This window comes from Miniopterus schreibersii, assembly GCF_964146895.1.
Source record: "Miniopterus schreibersii genome assembly, chromosome: 1".
NCBI lineage: Eukaryota > Metazoa > Chordata > Mammalia > Chiroptera > Miniopteridae > Miniopterus > Miniopterus schreibersii.
Window position 1 is genome coordinate 175,020,530 of NC_138101.1, and position 13,471 is coordinate 175,034,000.

Sequence of the window (13,471 nt, forward strand, 5' to 3'; positions counted from 1 at the left end):
CCACACAGACATCTCACACCGTTAAGTATTAAAACCTCCCTAGAGAGTAGGGAGAAACCTGGAAGGCCAGGAGAACCGGAGATAGCCCCAGACCATATCTTTCCTGAAGAGGGGGGCATGGCCCCAGCCACAGGGCCCAGGGAGAGGGGCCGTAGCCCAGACAGGAGCATTACCAGCATCTCTCCCGAGAGCACCTCCAGCAGCTTGATGAGCATTCGTCCATCCCGCAGGTCCTTGTAGAGGTCGGTGATGCGACAGGACACGCGGGCCAGATGCGAGTTCACCCATTTCGTGAAGGTCTTCTTCTGAACCACTTCCCGCTCATCTGTGTGGGAAGAAGAGTCCTGGGTTAGGTTCCCAAGGCGGGCAAGGTCAATGTGCAATGACATGGAGCCAAAGGATTTCCTCTGAGTCCCAGCACTCCCCTACCTCTGGCAAAAGAGGTTGATGTATCTATTCCACACCCTCCCTGGGAGCAACACAGGCCCATGTGCCATGATGGGGGCAATGAAGACAGAACTTCCACTACCATATTCTATGCACAGTATCAAGACGCCCCTCCTCCAGCCATCTGTTCTCCTGTGCCAGGGGGAATGCTCTGTACCACTGTGCCAGTGAGCTCAGATTTCAATGCCAGCTTCACCGACCCACTCATTCAGCAAACATTCCCTCTGCTAGAAGGGTCTCTCCTGACCCCTTCCTCACCCCACCCTTTCACTGAAATCCTATTCACCTTTTGTCAGTGTAAACGGTTCTTCTCCAGAAAGTTTTTCCAGACCCCTCACCTTGGTCAGGTCTCCCCTTGGGTGCCCTGCCCCTTGTGCTTGCATCTCTCATTTCTGCTTCTCCTCACACTTGCACTAGTTCAGAGTCTGCCTCTCTGGCAAGACTGTAGGCTCCTTGAACCCAGAACATCTGCCTTGTTCACCTCTATGCCCCCACGGCTTGGCACCTGGCACACAGTGGGTACACCGTAGCTGCACTGTGGCTGAATGTACGGGCATTTATTCAGCTCCTGCTGGTGGTAGGCCTGGGCTAGCCTGATGACACATACAGATAAAACAAACTGCCTGTCTTCAAGGAGCTCAGGGGAGGGAAAAAAGAATGATGAATAAGGAAAGAGTGAGACTACGTGGAATCTATGATCCACATGGGGTTGGGGGTAACAGGGGCTTGGGCTATCCATGACTAGCTGTTTCACACCCAGAATGGCAGGCAGGGCTCTCCATCCTCAGACCTGGGAGCTGACGTGACACCCATCCCCCAATCCTAAAGCAGCTTCTGGACCACGTTGTAGCAGGTCAGGTGGGATAGCTCTTAGCACCTCTGTAAAACAGATGCTGGCAACCTGTCTGCTTAGGCCGGGAAGCCTGAACAAGATGCTGGAGGGAGGGCAGAAGGCTGGGCTAGAAGAAAGCATGGAGGAGAGGCGAGAGAGAGAGCAGAGTGGTAGAAAGATAGAAACACAGGGAGAGAAGAGAGGAAGAGTGGTGAGCCCTCCTTCTGCTTGCTTTAGTGAACTGTTTGTGGTAACCGGCTTCTGGGCACTGTGGTTGAAGACTCCAGGCAGGAGCTGACCTGGCAAAGTGGCTGGGCCTGGGGCCATGGAGGATCCCCGAGGGTCAGTCACAGCCAGGGAAGACTCCAGCGGCCCAGCCAGGAGGGAATGTCAGCGCCTCGGGAGCAGGCTAATAGTCTGCTCAACTGAGCCCAAAGTGTGGGAGGGCTGGCTTCTTAAATTATTAAATATCTGATTTAACAACAGAAAGAGAAGTTCAGTCAACATCACCTCGAGGGTATAATCCTGGCGGTTCTTGAGGCTCACAGCATCAAATTCCTTCCTGCTGAAGGGCTATTTTAGTGTTAGGAGCCCAGACCCTTTATTCATTTGTTCATTCGTTCAGTAGATGTTTACTGTACACCCATTAGGTGCCAGGTTCTGGGTGGAGGTGGGGAATTCAAGGACAGGAAGGGCAGATCCTATCCTTGAGGCAGACATACTCCATTATCAATATGACAAGCGCCGGAGTCATATATAAAGAATTCAAACACAGCCATCTAAATAAGACTTCCAAGAAAAGAAAAATACTACTGCTGACAATACAAATCTTAAATAAATATAACACTGAAATGGCATTCATTTATTCTAGGCCACTGGGCAAAGTTTCAAGGGGAAAAGCCCCATTAACTCTTTTGTTGGCAGTGAACCACTTTCCTGATTTCAAGGACTGCTTCAATGAAACACAACTAGAGTTTTGATGATGCACTGGACGGAAAGCAGTTGCATTTATTCTGGGGCATCTTTGGATTCAATGGAATCGGCCACAGTCCCATGGAGCCATCCCTAGAACCCAGATCTGTGCTCTAAGAGACTGTAGAGCTTTGACCATGGGGCTGAAATTTTTAGCTGCTTTAGAGGCAAGTATCTCAAAACACTAAAGTCTTTTCTTCTCTCACCTTCTCCTGTCTTTAAGAATCCCAAAATTTCATTACATGGGTGCTGAGACCCATTTTTCTGTGTCCAGCAAAGAGTAATAAAATACATCTAGCTGGGTACATGGAATTTAATTCTAGGCTGCTGGGTTGGCACATAAAATCAGTGTAGATCTCCCCAGTTTTCAGCACATGAATGATGCCTCCTGGATCCCAAAATATTGGAGGAGCAGGCTTATGGCTCAGGCAGTCCAGGTGTCCAGGCCTCCTTTTACTTGAAGGCTGGAGTGAAACTACCCAGAATCCCCAGCACCCTGAAACACTCTGGAGACACTGGGGAAGATTCCGAGAGGCTAATGATGACCATAAAGAGGGAAAAGGCCCAGGGGTGGGGATTAATTTCCATTAGCTCGCTGGCTCTGGCTGCTCCACATCGGCACACTCAGCACATTCACTCCCAGAATGTTCCCAGGCCAAATCAGGAGCCTTCTAAGTGCAGAAGAGGCGGGTGGCCCAGAGCCAGCTGGGTTGGGAACTCTGATGGTTTGGACAGGCCCAGGAGGCAGCTGTGCATTGGGCCTGCCGTCCCCAGGGCACTCAGGCTACTCTGTAGGGACCTGCTGTGGAAAGGAGGCCTCAGCAAGGCCCTGCTAGTACTGTGTCTTTATTTCCAGAGCCCTAACTCTGCCAGTAGAGGAAAGAAGACAAGTCTGCCAGCACAGCCTGAATCAGAGCCACTAGTGCCTCCGCTGCCATCAAACTCAGGGCCTTTCCATTCCTGTCTGTTTCTCTCCCTTTCCTTCCCAGGCTGTGGCCTTTCTCATTCCTCTCTATATGTCAGGCCTTCCCCTAGAAAACTCACCTTCCTCTCTGACCAGCTAGCTAGAGTTACTGTCTTTATCATGACTGGGTGATCTTTCCTTTATACCCCAATTCAAAGGTTTAGTTTGAGGTCAAGTAAACCCACAATATCAAAATTCAAATACTTATCCACTAATATGTGAGTTCATACATGGAAAGTGCTTAAAGCAGTACCTGGCCACAGAAAACTTGCTGTACACGTTAACTACCATCGTTAGCATCACTACTGTTACTAATACCACGTGCAGGCCCATCCTAAATGCTGCAGGGAGCACGAGGCAGGCTCAGTGTCCCCAAGGGCCTCACAGGCTAGTTGAGGAAACAAGACACAAACCTACAAGTAGTTAATTTTGCAACCACACAAGAGATAAAGGGTGGTTCATTTTAATAATACAAAAGCTGTCACCAGATAACATCACATTAGTTACCAGATAAATGGCACAGGTAATAAATAGTTGGGGGTCAAAAAGGAGAGAGGGCATTTCTAATTGGAGTAGTCAAGGCGGGGCAGCTCTCAGGAAGAAAACCACTTTGGACAGGCAAGGAGTGGAGCAGGGTGATGGAATGAGCCCATGAGGAGAGGCAGAAAAGGACAGAGCTCATTCAAGGGGACTACTGAGTAGTTACAGGTAAGAAGAAAACATGTTGAAAACAGGTTTTAAACCAGATGTGGAAAGCCTTGAATAAAAGGCTAAGTAGTTTAGATTTAATTTTAGAGGCAAAAGGAACCACTGAAGGTGTGGCAGGATTATTTGCTGAAATATTAATTTGTAGGGCTCCCAATGATAATAAAAAGACAAAGTGTTTCAGCCTAAATTTAAAAAGAAGTATGCAGCCAGGTCAGCGAGGCTCAGCGGTTGAGCATCGACCTATGATCCAGCATCTCTCTGTTGATTTTTGGTCAGGGCACATGCCCGGGTTTCGGGCTCGATCCCCAGCAGGGGGCATGCAGGAGGCAGCTGATCAATGACTCTCATCATTGATGTTTTTATCTCTCTCTCCCTCTCCCTTCCTCTCTCTCTGAATAAAAATATATTTTTTAAAAAAACAGTATGCAAAATCTATATAAAGAAAACCTTAAAAGGATCCCGAGACACACAAAAGATTTGAATAAATGGAAAGGCACACCCAGTTCTCAAAAAGGAAAGCTCAGTATCATCAAGCTTCAGTTTACCCTAAATTAATCTATATATTTAATATTATTTTAAATATATTTAAATTATATAAGTTTAGGTGAACTAGAGAAACTATTAGAAAATTCATTGGAAAAACAAATAAAAATAGCTACAAAAATTCAAATGGCAGGGAAGGAAGGGGACCTTGTTTAAAGCCCTCAGGTGGAAACTGGCAAATGTGTATGTGCACATATGTGCATGTCTGGTGGGTGAGAGTGAGAAGCAGTAAACTTACCCAGAGAAAGGAAGTTGACGGACAGTCTAAGGAATTTGAATTTTATATTCCAGGTAAAGAAGAGCCTGGAGGTTCTTAGGTAAGGCAACATCTCACTAAAAAGTTGCTGGAGGACATAACTCCACTGACAAATGATCTACGGAAATGAAATGACAGGAGCTGATGTGAACAAAAACACAGAACATGGGTCAGCTGGCCCTGTCAGGTGACAGTATTCAGAGGCTGCAAGACAGAAGTCAAAATGAGTTCAGAGTTTTTGATTAAAGAGGCTCAAGAAGCTGGTGGTGGAAGGAAAAGTGGGAAGGAGCGTCTCAAGTGTGGCGCCAAGGAGAGAATACAGGTCTGAAGGAAATTCAAGAGCAGCCAGATACCGTAGCCCGAACAGCACTGTGATGATTTAAAACCCTGCGATTTTAGTCCTGTCCTGCCGCTTCCTGCTGTGTGACCTCCCTTGTCTGAAAGGGCCACGGTAGCAGTTACACGCTGCCTCCTTCAGAGTGCTTGAAGGGTCAGTGAGGTCCTCTGGATGAAAAGCACCTAGAACACAAAGCAGCTGCGCAAACACCGAGCATTGTTACCATGTGTGCAGGTGACGGCCGCATGGAAACACTACACTTGCTGAGAATGCGGGACACAGAAGTCGAGATGCCCCAGGACTCAGCCTCGGCCCAGCCTTTAACGAACAGGGAGAATTTCTGGAGAATCCACTGATTTACTAAAAAGGACTGATTCCCTTTCCCCAGGCCAGGGAGCAGAACCCTGCACTTCAGGGTGGGCAGAGCTGCTCTACAGGTGCCTTCTTCCCAGGCTGCCAGAGCTGGACAGGCCTTGAGCATCACCTGGTTCTAGGCCCTCATTTTTCACTGAGGAACTGGAGGCCCTGGAGCAGAACAGTGACTTCGCCAAGGTCACTGAACTAGGGGGAAGCCTGTGACAGCGGCAGGAGGACAGAAGAATGATTTTGCTGGGATGGACCACTTTCTTTTCAGGGCCCTAGCTGGCTCACACTGCCACCTTCTCCTTCTTGGACTGTTGCATCTCCTCCCCACAATCTGTTCTCCCCACTGAGGCCAGAGTGATCTGTAAAAACCCTAATGCAATCATGTCAATTCCCCGCAAAAAGCAGGCTGATGGGTTGGGAGCAGCTCCATCCCTCTGGTGCTGTACTGAAGGCTCCAGTCCTGAGAGCCTACAGCTCTCCTTGCTCATGGCTCCCACCCTGTGATCTTGCAACCCTGCTGTTCCTGTGCACATAATCCCCTCGTTAAATTCCTCAGCCACTCCTTTTGAGTGTCCGGCTGCTTTCTGCCAGGACCCTGATGATAGCATGGCCTATAAGGGCCCTGTGATGTGGCTCCTGTCTGCCCCTTTAATCTCCACCCACCATTCCCCTCATGTTCAAAAGAGGCCCTATTCATCCCTGGATGAGTTATAAGCTATAGATTGTGCTATAAACTCTTACAGTTCTCAGTAAACATTCACTGCATTTCTCATAACTGTCATTATGCACATGTCTGTATGTATATAAACACATGTGTGATTATTTGATCTACTTCCCTCTCACTAGACTGTAAAATGAGATTCCCGGCTGATCTAGTTTCCAGAATCTGAAGGCTAAAGTGTTTGGAGGCAAAATGCTCCCAGAGACTCGGCTGCTACCAAGCCTCCCTGTCATTCCCTCTCAGTGACACGATGAAAAGGAAAAGTGAACAATTGCTACAGATGCTCTGGAAACGCCACCTCTTCAGCCAAGAAGCATGCAGGGGGTCCACCGCAGCGGGCGAGAGGAGCGGGTGCCGGCTGCTCCCAGGAGCCATGAGCGCAGCCAAGGCCTGGTGCCAGAGCCTGCCCTGGGGAACGAAGCTGACAGCCCACAGGAATGTCCCAGAGATGGAGGAGGCTATTAACATGGCTCACTCACTGCACCATACGGGAAGGAAACAGTCTTATTATTAACCTAGGTGTATTAATATTTGATCGAGCATCTCCGCAATGAGAGTCATCAAGAAAGGGAGCAGCCTTTGTTCTGCAATGGTTCTCATGGAGGAAGAGCAGCTTTTATCAAGAGGGGAGAGGGGACCATGGGAGAGGGGGCTATGTCCTGGGCAGGGCCACACAGTGCAGGTGGCACACTGGCCTCTCCTGCAGGTTTGTCCACACAGGGTGACTGGCAGGTTTTTCTGCACAGTGGCCTGCCTGGGGGGAGGGAGGGAAACTCACGATGGCTAACCTCCAAGAGAAAGGTGCTGAGCCAATTTTTTTTTTTCCTGACAGTACACTGAAATGATGGTTAATGATTATAGATATTTCTGTGAATAGTATATTTTCTCAATATATAGTCTCTAAATGAAACTCCATTTCATGTTTTGAAATCTGAGAAGAAAACACCTGAAAGACCTCTCATTAGTGACACCATCTCTGTTCTCACAGGTAGCTTAAGAGAGACATAAGGACCATAAACACCTGATGCCTTGGTCTCCAGCAGCTGCATCTGAATTTGTTGACTTAACAGGCTGCCAAGAAGCTGCTGGTCGCCACCCCACCCCACCCCAGTGTGGTACAACCCTGCTCTCTAAGGGTTCACCCTCTGGACATAAAGCCCTTCTTAGACAACTGGGGTACCTGGGCTCAGCCACATCATGGTACAGGTGGGGAAAGGGGTCCAGGGAAAGGCTAAGCATCATCTTTAGCCACCAAAGTCAGGAAGGAGCCCAATGACCCTCTCTGGAAAGTTCCTGGGGAGCCAAGGTGGGTGGGCAGGGAGCAGCAGGGTCTGAGGACCACAGTCCTAAGGCCGGGAAGGAACACCTGTCAATCATAGAACAATGGGTCTGGAAGGGTTTAGGGTTCAAAGTGACAGCAACTATGTGCTTCAGAGCACAGAACACAGCCTGTAGTGCACCTGCTGTCCTTCTGTGTTCTTGGAATTGTCCTCAACCAACCTCACTGCTGGCCTCATCGCATTTCTAGTAAGAAGGCTACAAAGAGAGAATGCAGAAAAGCAGCACATCTCTAGTTTGAAACATCGCCTGGATTCCGATTTTGAGTGGGCCACACAATTTTGTGCACATTGTTGGAAAAGGGCAACTCTGTGTAGTCTGTCCCTCAGTAATTGTTTAACAAGCCACAGAAGAGGAGGAAGGGCATGTCCGGCCCTCTCTTTCTCACAGGCCTTCCTAGAAGGGCCTGGTCTGCAACCTTGCAGAGGCCTCTGTGTACCAAGGAGTTAGGATGCCAAGCTGTACACACGCGTGAGGCAGGGGGAGTAGGAGGGCAGAGGGAGAGGAAGGGGAGGATGGCTGGTGCACAGGTTTCTCTTTTCGGAGCACCTTTCTGCTGCATTGCTCCTCTCCCAGCTGGGCCACATCTGCCCTGAGCCGCTGGGGTACTCGGCCAGGTGCGAGGAGCTGTGCAGGAGGCAAGCACAGGCCTCCCCTGGGACGAGGAGAGGGCACACAGAGGACGCGCATCCTGGCTGGTAAGTCCCCTGCAGCCTGTAGTGCTCCATCCCTCCTCCAGGTGCCACAAATGTTTAAGGAATGGCTCCCAGTATGAAAAACGGATGGACGGGAAGGGGTGTGTGACAATGAGGGTGACTCTAGGAGACACTGGGAGCTTTTCTGCTGAAACACCAGGCTGGAACCTCTTGGAGGGATAGGAACTTGGCCTTTTCAGCTATTCCCCTTCCTCTCATCTTCCACAGCAGGTCCAAAAAGTGGCCTGTCTGGGAAGGTGCCAGAGCCATCAAAGCAGAGGACAGCTCGCTGTTCAGGAAGGAGCCTCATGTCCACCCACCACAAAACCTCAAAAAGTGCTGTCAGCTTCAGAGGCTGATATTGAGAACTAACATCTGCCCAGGGACCTACTGGGTAAATATTCCTGCTGGGTCCTCAGCCCTGCCCTTGGCATTGCCAAGGTCAAATCCACCTCCTTCCAGGAGCCTTCTGCAGCATTTTCTACCCACCTCCCAATCCCTGTTTCACTTTAGTCAGGCTGATCTGCAGTTTCCAACCCAGAGTAATTCATTCTGGAGAGAGGTCAATGTGGTGGTTTCTGTACAGAGTAACCAGATGGTCTGTTAATTTTGGCCCAAGGAGGGAGAAAGGCAGAATGGGGGCTGCCTTTGGAGCTGAGAGAAAGTTGACTGAAGAGGCAGAAAAGATGGAGTCCAGGTAACCACATGCAAGTCTTCTAGCTACAGGTCACTAAGCAGAGAAGGGCTCATAGGAGCTGCCACATCAGGAAGAGCATCTAACAAGGCTCATCCTTTGCTTTCTTGGGCCAATGGAAGAGACACAGCTGAGATCCTGGCTGGCCGGCCTTAAGGAGAAAGATCTTCACAGCACAGGCCTTCATCCTCACGGGCACTGGGTCTCCGGGGACCAAGCTGAGAGCTCCAAACACAAGCATCAGTCTAACTTCCCCAGTTCCTGGTTCTTTTTCCAACCCAGGCCTTCTAAGAAAAAAGAGGGTTAAGGGTTACAAAGGAAGAAACCGACCCTGGGCAGGCCAAGGTCACTGGGACAATGAATGAGCTAATGATCTTGAACCTCTGAAGCTGGTTAGAAGAGAAGGGACAGAAAGATACTAAGATTTCCTCTAAATATAAACATTCACCTAGTATTTTATTATTAATTAAAAGCTTTCATAAACTTCATCTTACTTGATATTTACAACCTTGAAAAAGTACTACTCTCCCGACTTTATAAAACAGGAAACCGATTCAGCCATCCTCCGTAGCAATAGCATTAGAGGTGGAACCAGGACTTGAATCTGGGTCTTGTGACATTTTCCTCCTCACCCAGGACCTTTAATTTCAAAAAGAAAAGGCCAGGCCAATCTCTCCAACCTTGCCACATACAGCTACAAAGCAGACCACAACCATCTTATAAGAAACACAGAACCGAACGCCTTTCTTGCTGTAATACTCTCAGGAGTGGGGGTGGCCATGGAGCCAGCCAAAATGATGGGAACAGAAGGTAGCTTCTGCTTTGTAAGCTACCCCTGCCTAGACTGCTCAGACAGCTCCAAAGACAGTACTAAAGAGAAAATGTCAAGAAGTTAAAACAGGGGAGACTGACGCTTCCTTACTCTGCTCTGCCTACCCCCGGAATGGGTCCATCCGGCCACTCTACTTTGCACCTTCTCAAAGCCTTAGCTTCTCCCACAGGTTGCTCAGAGCAAACTCTCAGGAGAGGAAAGTCAGTAAACTGCTTAGGTTTTTATATGTTTTTAAAAATCCTAAATGGACCCCAAACTTCCATGTTTACTTGTTAGCCAAGATGTTCTGAATCGTTCGGGTCCATGCAACTCTACACTCTGTGGTTCCTCTCTCCCAGGTGGGGCATTCAGATTCTCTGGTAGGTAAGATGCATGATCAGTGAGGAACAGGAAAGGCTGGTGGAGGCTCTTCTCCGATTGACCCATTTCCACTCGTTTCCCAGGCTTCTCATCAGACCTGGCTACACATACAGGCCAAGTGGCCAAACTTGTAGCCCATCCGCCTGTCAGAGGCACACGCACCCTCCAGTCCCCAGCCCAAGCCCCCTCCTCCACAAACAAGTCCTTCATTCTCCCTTTGCTCTCTCATTGCTGTTTAATTATGTGCCTTTCCTCCGGTTCTTCTCTAACTCTACTTGTGCAAATTTTGAATATCGTTCATTTTCCCTAATAGATCATAAACTCCTTAGAGACAGGTGATATGCAGAATTCCTCTCTGTGCTTCCCCCTCCACTTCCATGTCTGGACAGGGGTTTAGCTTCACACACAGCAGGAGTTCAATAGATAGTTGTTAAAATGAAAATTACCTTGGTTTCTTAAAAAACAGGGTGTCTGTGAAATAGATCAAATGATCTCTGCACAAAAGACAGTCCTGCTCCTCACACTGTCCTTTGGCAAACTTTATGGACTATGGTACCTCTCGCCCTCCAGCCACATCACCAGGGTCGCTGCAGCCAGATCCAGCCAGCACGAGATATAAAGAAGGTACAACCAGACTGGCAAAGCCAAGGGCTCTGAGTTTGGTTATATAAAGAGGCTAAAATTACATAAGCAAAAGCAAGGGGTTGGTGCTATTAGATGTCCCCAAGGAAAATCAAGGAAGGATTTTGTGAGGTGGGAGGGGTGGTGGAGAGGAGGCAATGGAGAAAAAAAGAACAAGGACATTGCTGAGACCTGAATGGAGTCCCCACCACAAGAGGATGAGACACCACCCCATTCCTTTTACAGGGATGGGACACCCAGACACCCGAGGTGAAAGGTCAATATGGTCTCAGAGGGGCCTAGGGCCCTGCTTATGCCTCAAGGTCAGCTGGAGACCAGGGATGTGGGAGCAGAGTAAAGGGAGGGAAGCTGGAAGAATACTAGCATGAAATTCAGATAAAGCCACGAGCAGTAGGACGGTGGGAGATCCACTCCCGAAAGGGCCTGTGGGAAAGCCTTGCCCTTCTTACAAGGTAGGAGATGGCAACAAGCAATGATGGGGAAACGAGTCTGACTGGGCCAATCACTGGCAGAGCAGGTGAAATAATCCACCCCTACCCCTATATACACCCTACACCACCCCCCATAACTCAAACTCCTTACTGGCCAAGGACTTAGGGTCAGAATATAGCTACCCTGGGCCAGGCTCCAGGGAGGCAGTGGCCACAGGGGCTGGTGTGTGTGGGGGGATCCCAAGAATCAGATCTCAGCCAGCAGGGGGAGGAGAAACCATTTCTACCGGAAACTTAAGATCTCTCTGTCTCTGTCTCTCTCTGTCTCTGTCTCTCTCTGTCTCTCTGTCTCTGTCTTTCTGTCTCTGTCTCTCTGTCTCTCTCTGTCTCTCTCTCTCTCTCTCACACACACACACACACACACACACACACACACACACACACACACATCTATTATGAAACTGCTAAGTAAAAATCTAATTTAATTCCAGTTTCAGGATAAGAGGTTTAGTCCAGAAAATCCTACTTTCTGAGGCAGTGTGAGCAGGATGTTATCTGTTCTCAGTTTTCTATCAAATCACCCCTTCCTTCTGGGACCACAGGGAGGATGACAGCAGTTCCTCTGTCCAGGTCCAGGCAGGAGACCGAGGTGCGTACAAAGGCCCCACACACCTCTGTCGGGTTGTCCATCCCCTCAGACACTTCTTGGCCCAGACTTTCTCTTCCTTCTGACTTTGGCCATAGGTCATGCAGGACAGAGGCAGAGGGCAGCCCCACTGGCACCATCTCCCGCCTGGGAGGAAGAGGCAGACACGTGGGAGCAGAGGCCGCCCGAGCCTGTGCTCTCTCCGAGGCGCCCAGCCTCTCCGAGCCACGCAGCCACGTCTCCATCACCGCCCTGCCAGGGCTCACGCCAGTGCCCAGAGAACTCGCCGCAGGCAAGGAGGGGAGTGAACCTTGGGATTGTGAGAACCGGTCCCCAAACCCCACGGCCCCCAGCGGTACCTGCCAAGGCCTTGATCCTGGACCTCTCAAAGAGCCTGGCCGAGCTGTTGTCGTTATCCAGCTCATCGTCAGGGGCATCCCAGCGGGCGTTGATCCGGCTGTACGGTGGCTGGTTGGCCACGTTTTCAAACTCTGTGGCTGATGTCATGTCAGCAGGCTCTCGGCAGCTACGCCTGCCTCAGTCTTCATGGAAGGGTCCCTGGGGGGGGGGGGGGGACAGCAACACAGTCAGAGGGTGAGCTCCCACCCCCTTGCACTTTTCCTCAGGAGAAACTTATTTGGAGCAGCCAGCAGGAGTAGGTCCTTGTGGGAGCAGCACACAGTGCCATCTGCCTGGCCATGCTTCCCACCCGGGGTCTCCGGCTCCCTGGATATAAAATATTGCAGCAGCAGCAGCAGCAGCAACAGTAACAGCGGCAGTGGCGGCGGGCACAGAGAGCTGATGCAGCAAGGGTCAGGGCGGCCAGCAGGTGGAGACGTCGGTCGCAGCAAGTCCGCTGCCTCCAGCCCGCCACTACTGCCGCGGGAGCTCCGGAGCCTGAGGCTGGCGGGAGCCGGGAAGGGCAGCCTCTCCCCACCCTGCGGACTGGGGCCAGGACCCGACCACCCAACCTGGGGTTGGGGGGAGGAGGAGAAGGGGGAGAAGCTGGAAGGTGGCTGAATCTGAGTCACACACGGATCAGTGGGAAGAGAGATGAGCGCGAGCTTCAAGAAGCCATTGGTGTCAGCAGCCCTGGCGGCTGTGCTGGGGGAAGTTCACTCCTCCCAGAGGCTGCCCAAGAGCCCTCTGAGTTCTTTCCCGGCTGCAAATATTCCAAAAGCTGAGCTCTTGGTTTTGCATCCTTTGAAGTGCAACCAGGTGCTCAGACAAGCTCTCCTGTTGAATCTCAGGACAGACCAAGGAGCCCAGATGAACCTGCTGTCCCATCAAAGTCATCAGCATGGGGTGGGGTGGTGGTGGGTGGTAAAGGGATCCCACGGACAATGGAGTTGTGTGTGTTCATCTATGCAATCAACAAGGTCATCAGGAGCACTGGGTCCTCACTTACCCACTCATTCATTCATTCATTCATGATTAATTAAAATATGTGCCAAGCCCCAATGAGGTGGAAGGCACTGTGCTAGACAATTATGAGTAAGACACAAAGGGCCCTGTCCTCATGGACGTTATATTCAGGCAGCAAGACAGATGATTAAATAAGCAATTAAATAAGTGTGATGGGTGCCACCATTGGGAAAGAATGGGAAAGGTGAGGGACTCATGGTAGCACTGGGTGTCGGGGAAGGAAAGTTTAAGCTGATTCCTAAAAGAAGCTTGGGGCATCCTG

General features: G+C 50.2%; 1 protein-coding gene across 2 annotated transcripts in view; it reads right to left on the reverse strand.

Moving 5' to 3' along the window:
- SPTB (spectrin beta, erythrocytic) overlaps window positions 1-13,471 on the reverse strand; it is a 111,116-nt gene that overhangs the window by 47,905 nt on the left and 49,740 nt on the right. For both annotated transcript variants that reach the window (XM_081116177.1, XM_081116178.1), the window contains exons 2-3: window positions 12,144-12,342; window positions 174-325 (exon numbers count right to left, since the gene is read on the reverse strand). In XM_081116177.1, the coding sequence (XP_080972303.1) occupies window positions 174-325; window positions 12,144-12,291 (300 nt within the window). In that variant the 5' untranslated portion in view covers window positions 12,292-12,342. The remainder of the gene's footprint in view (window positions 1-173; window positions 326-12,143; window positions 12,343-13,471) is intronic.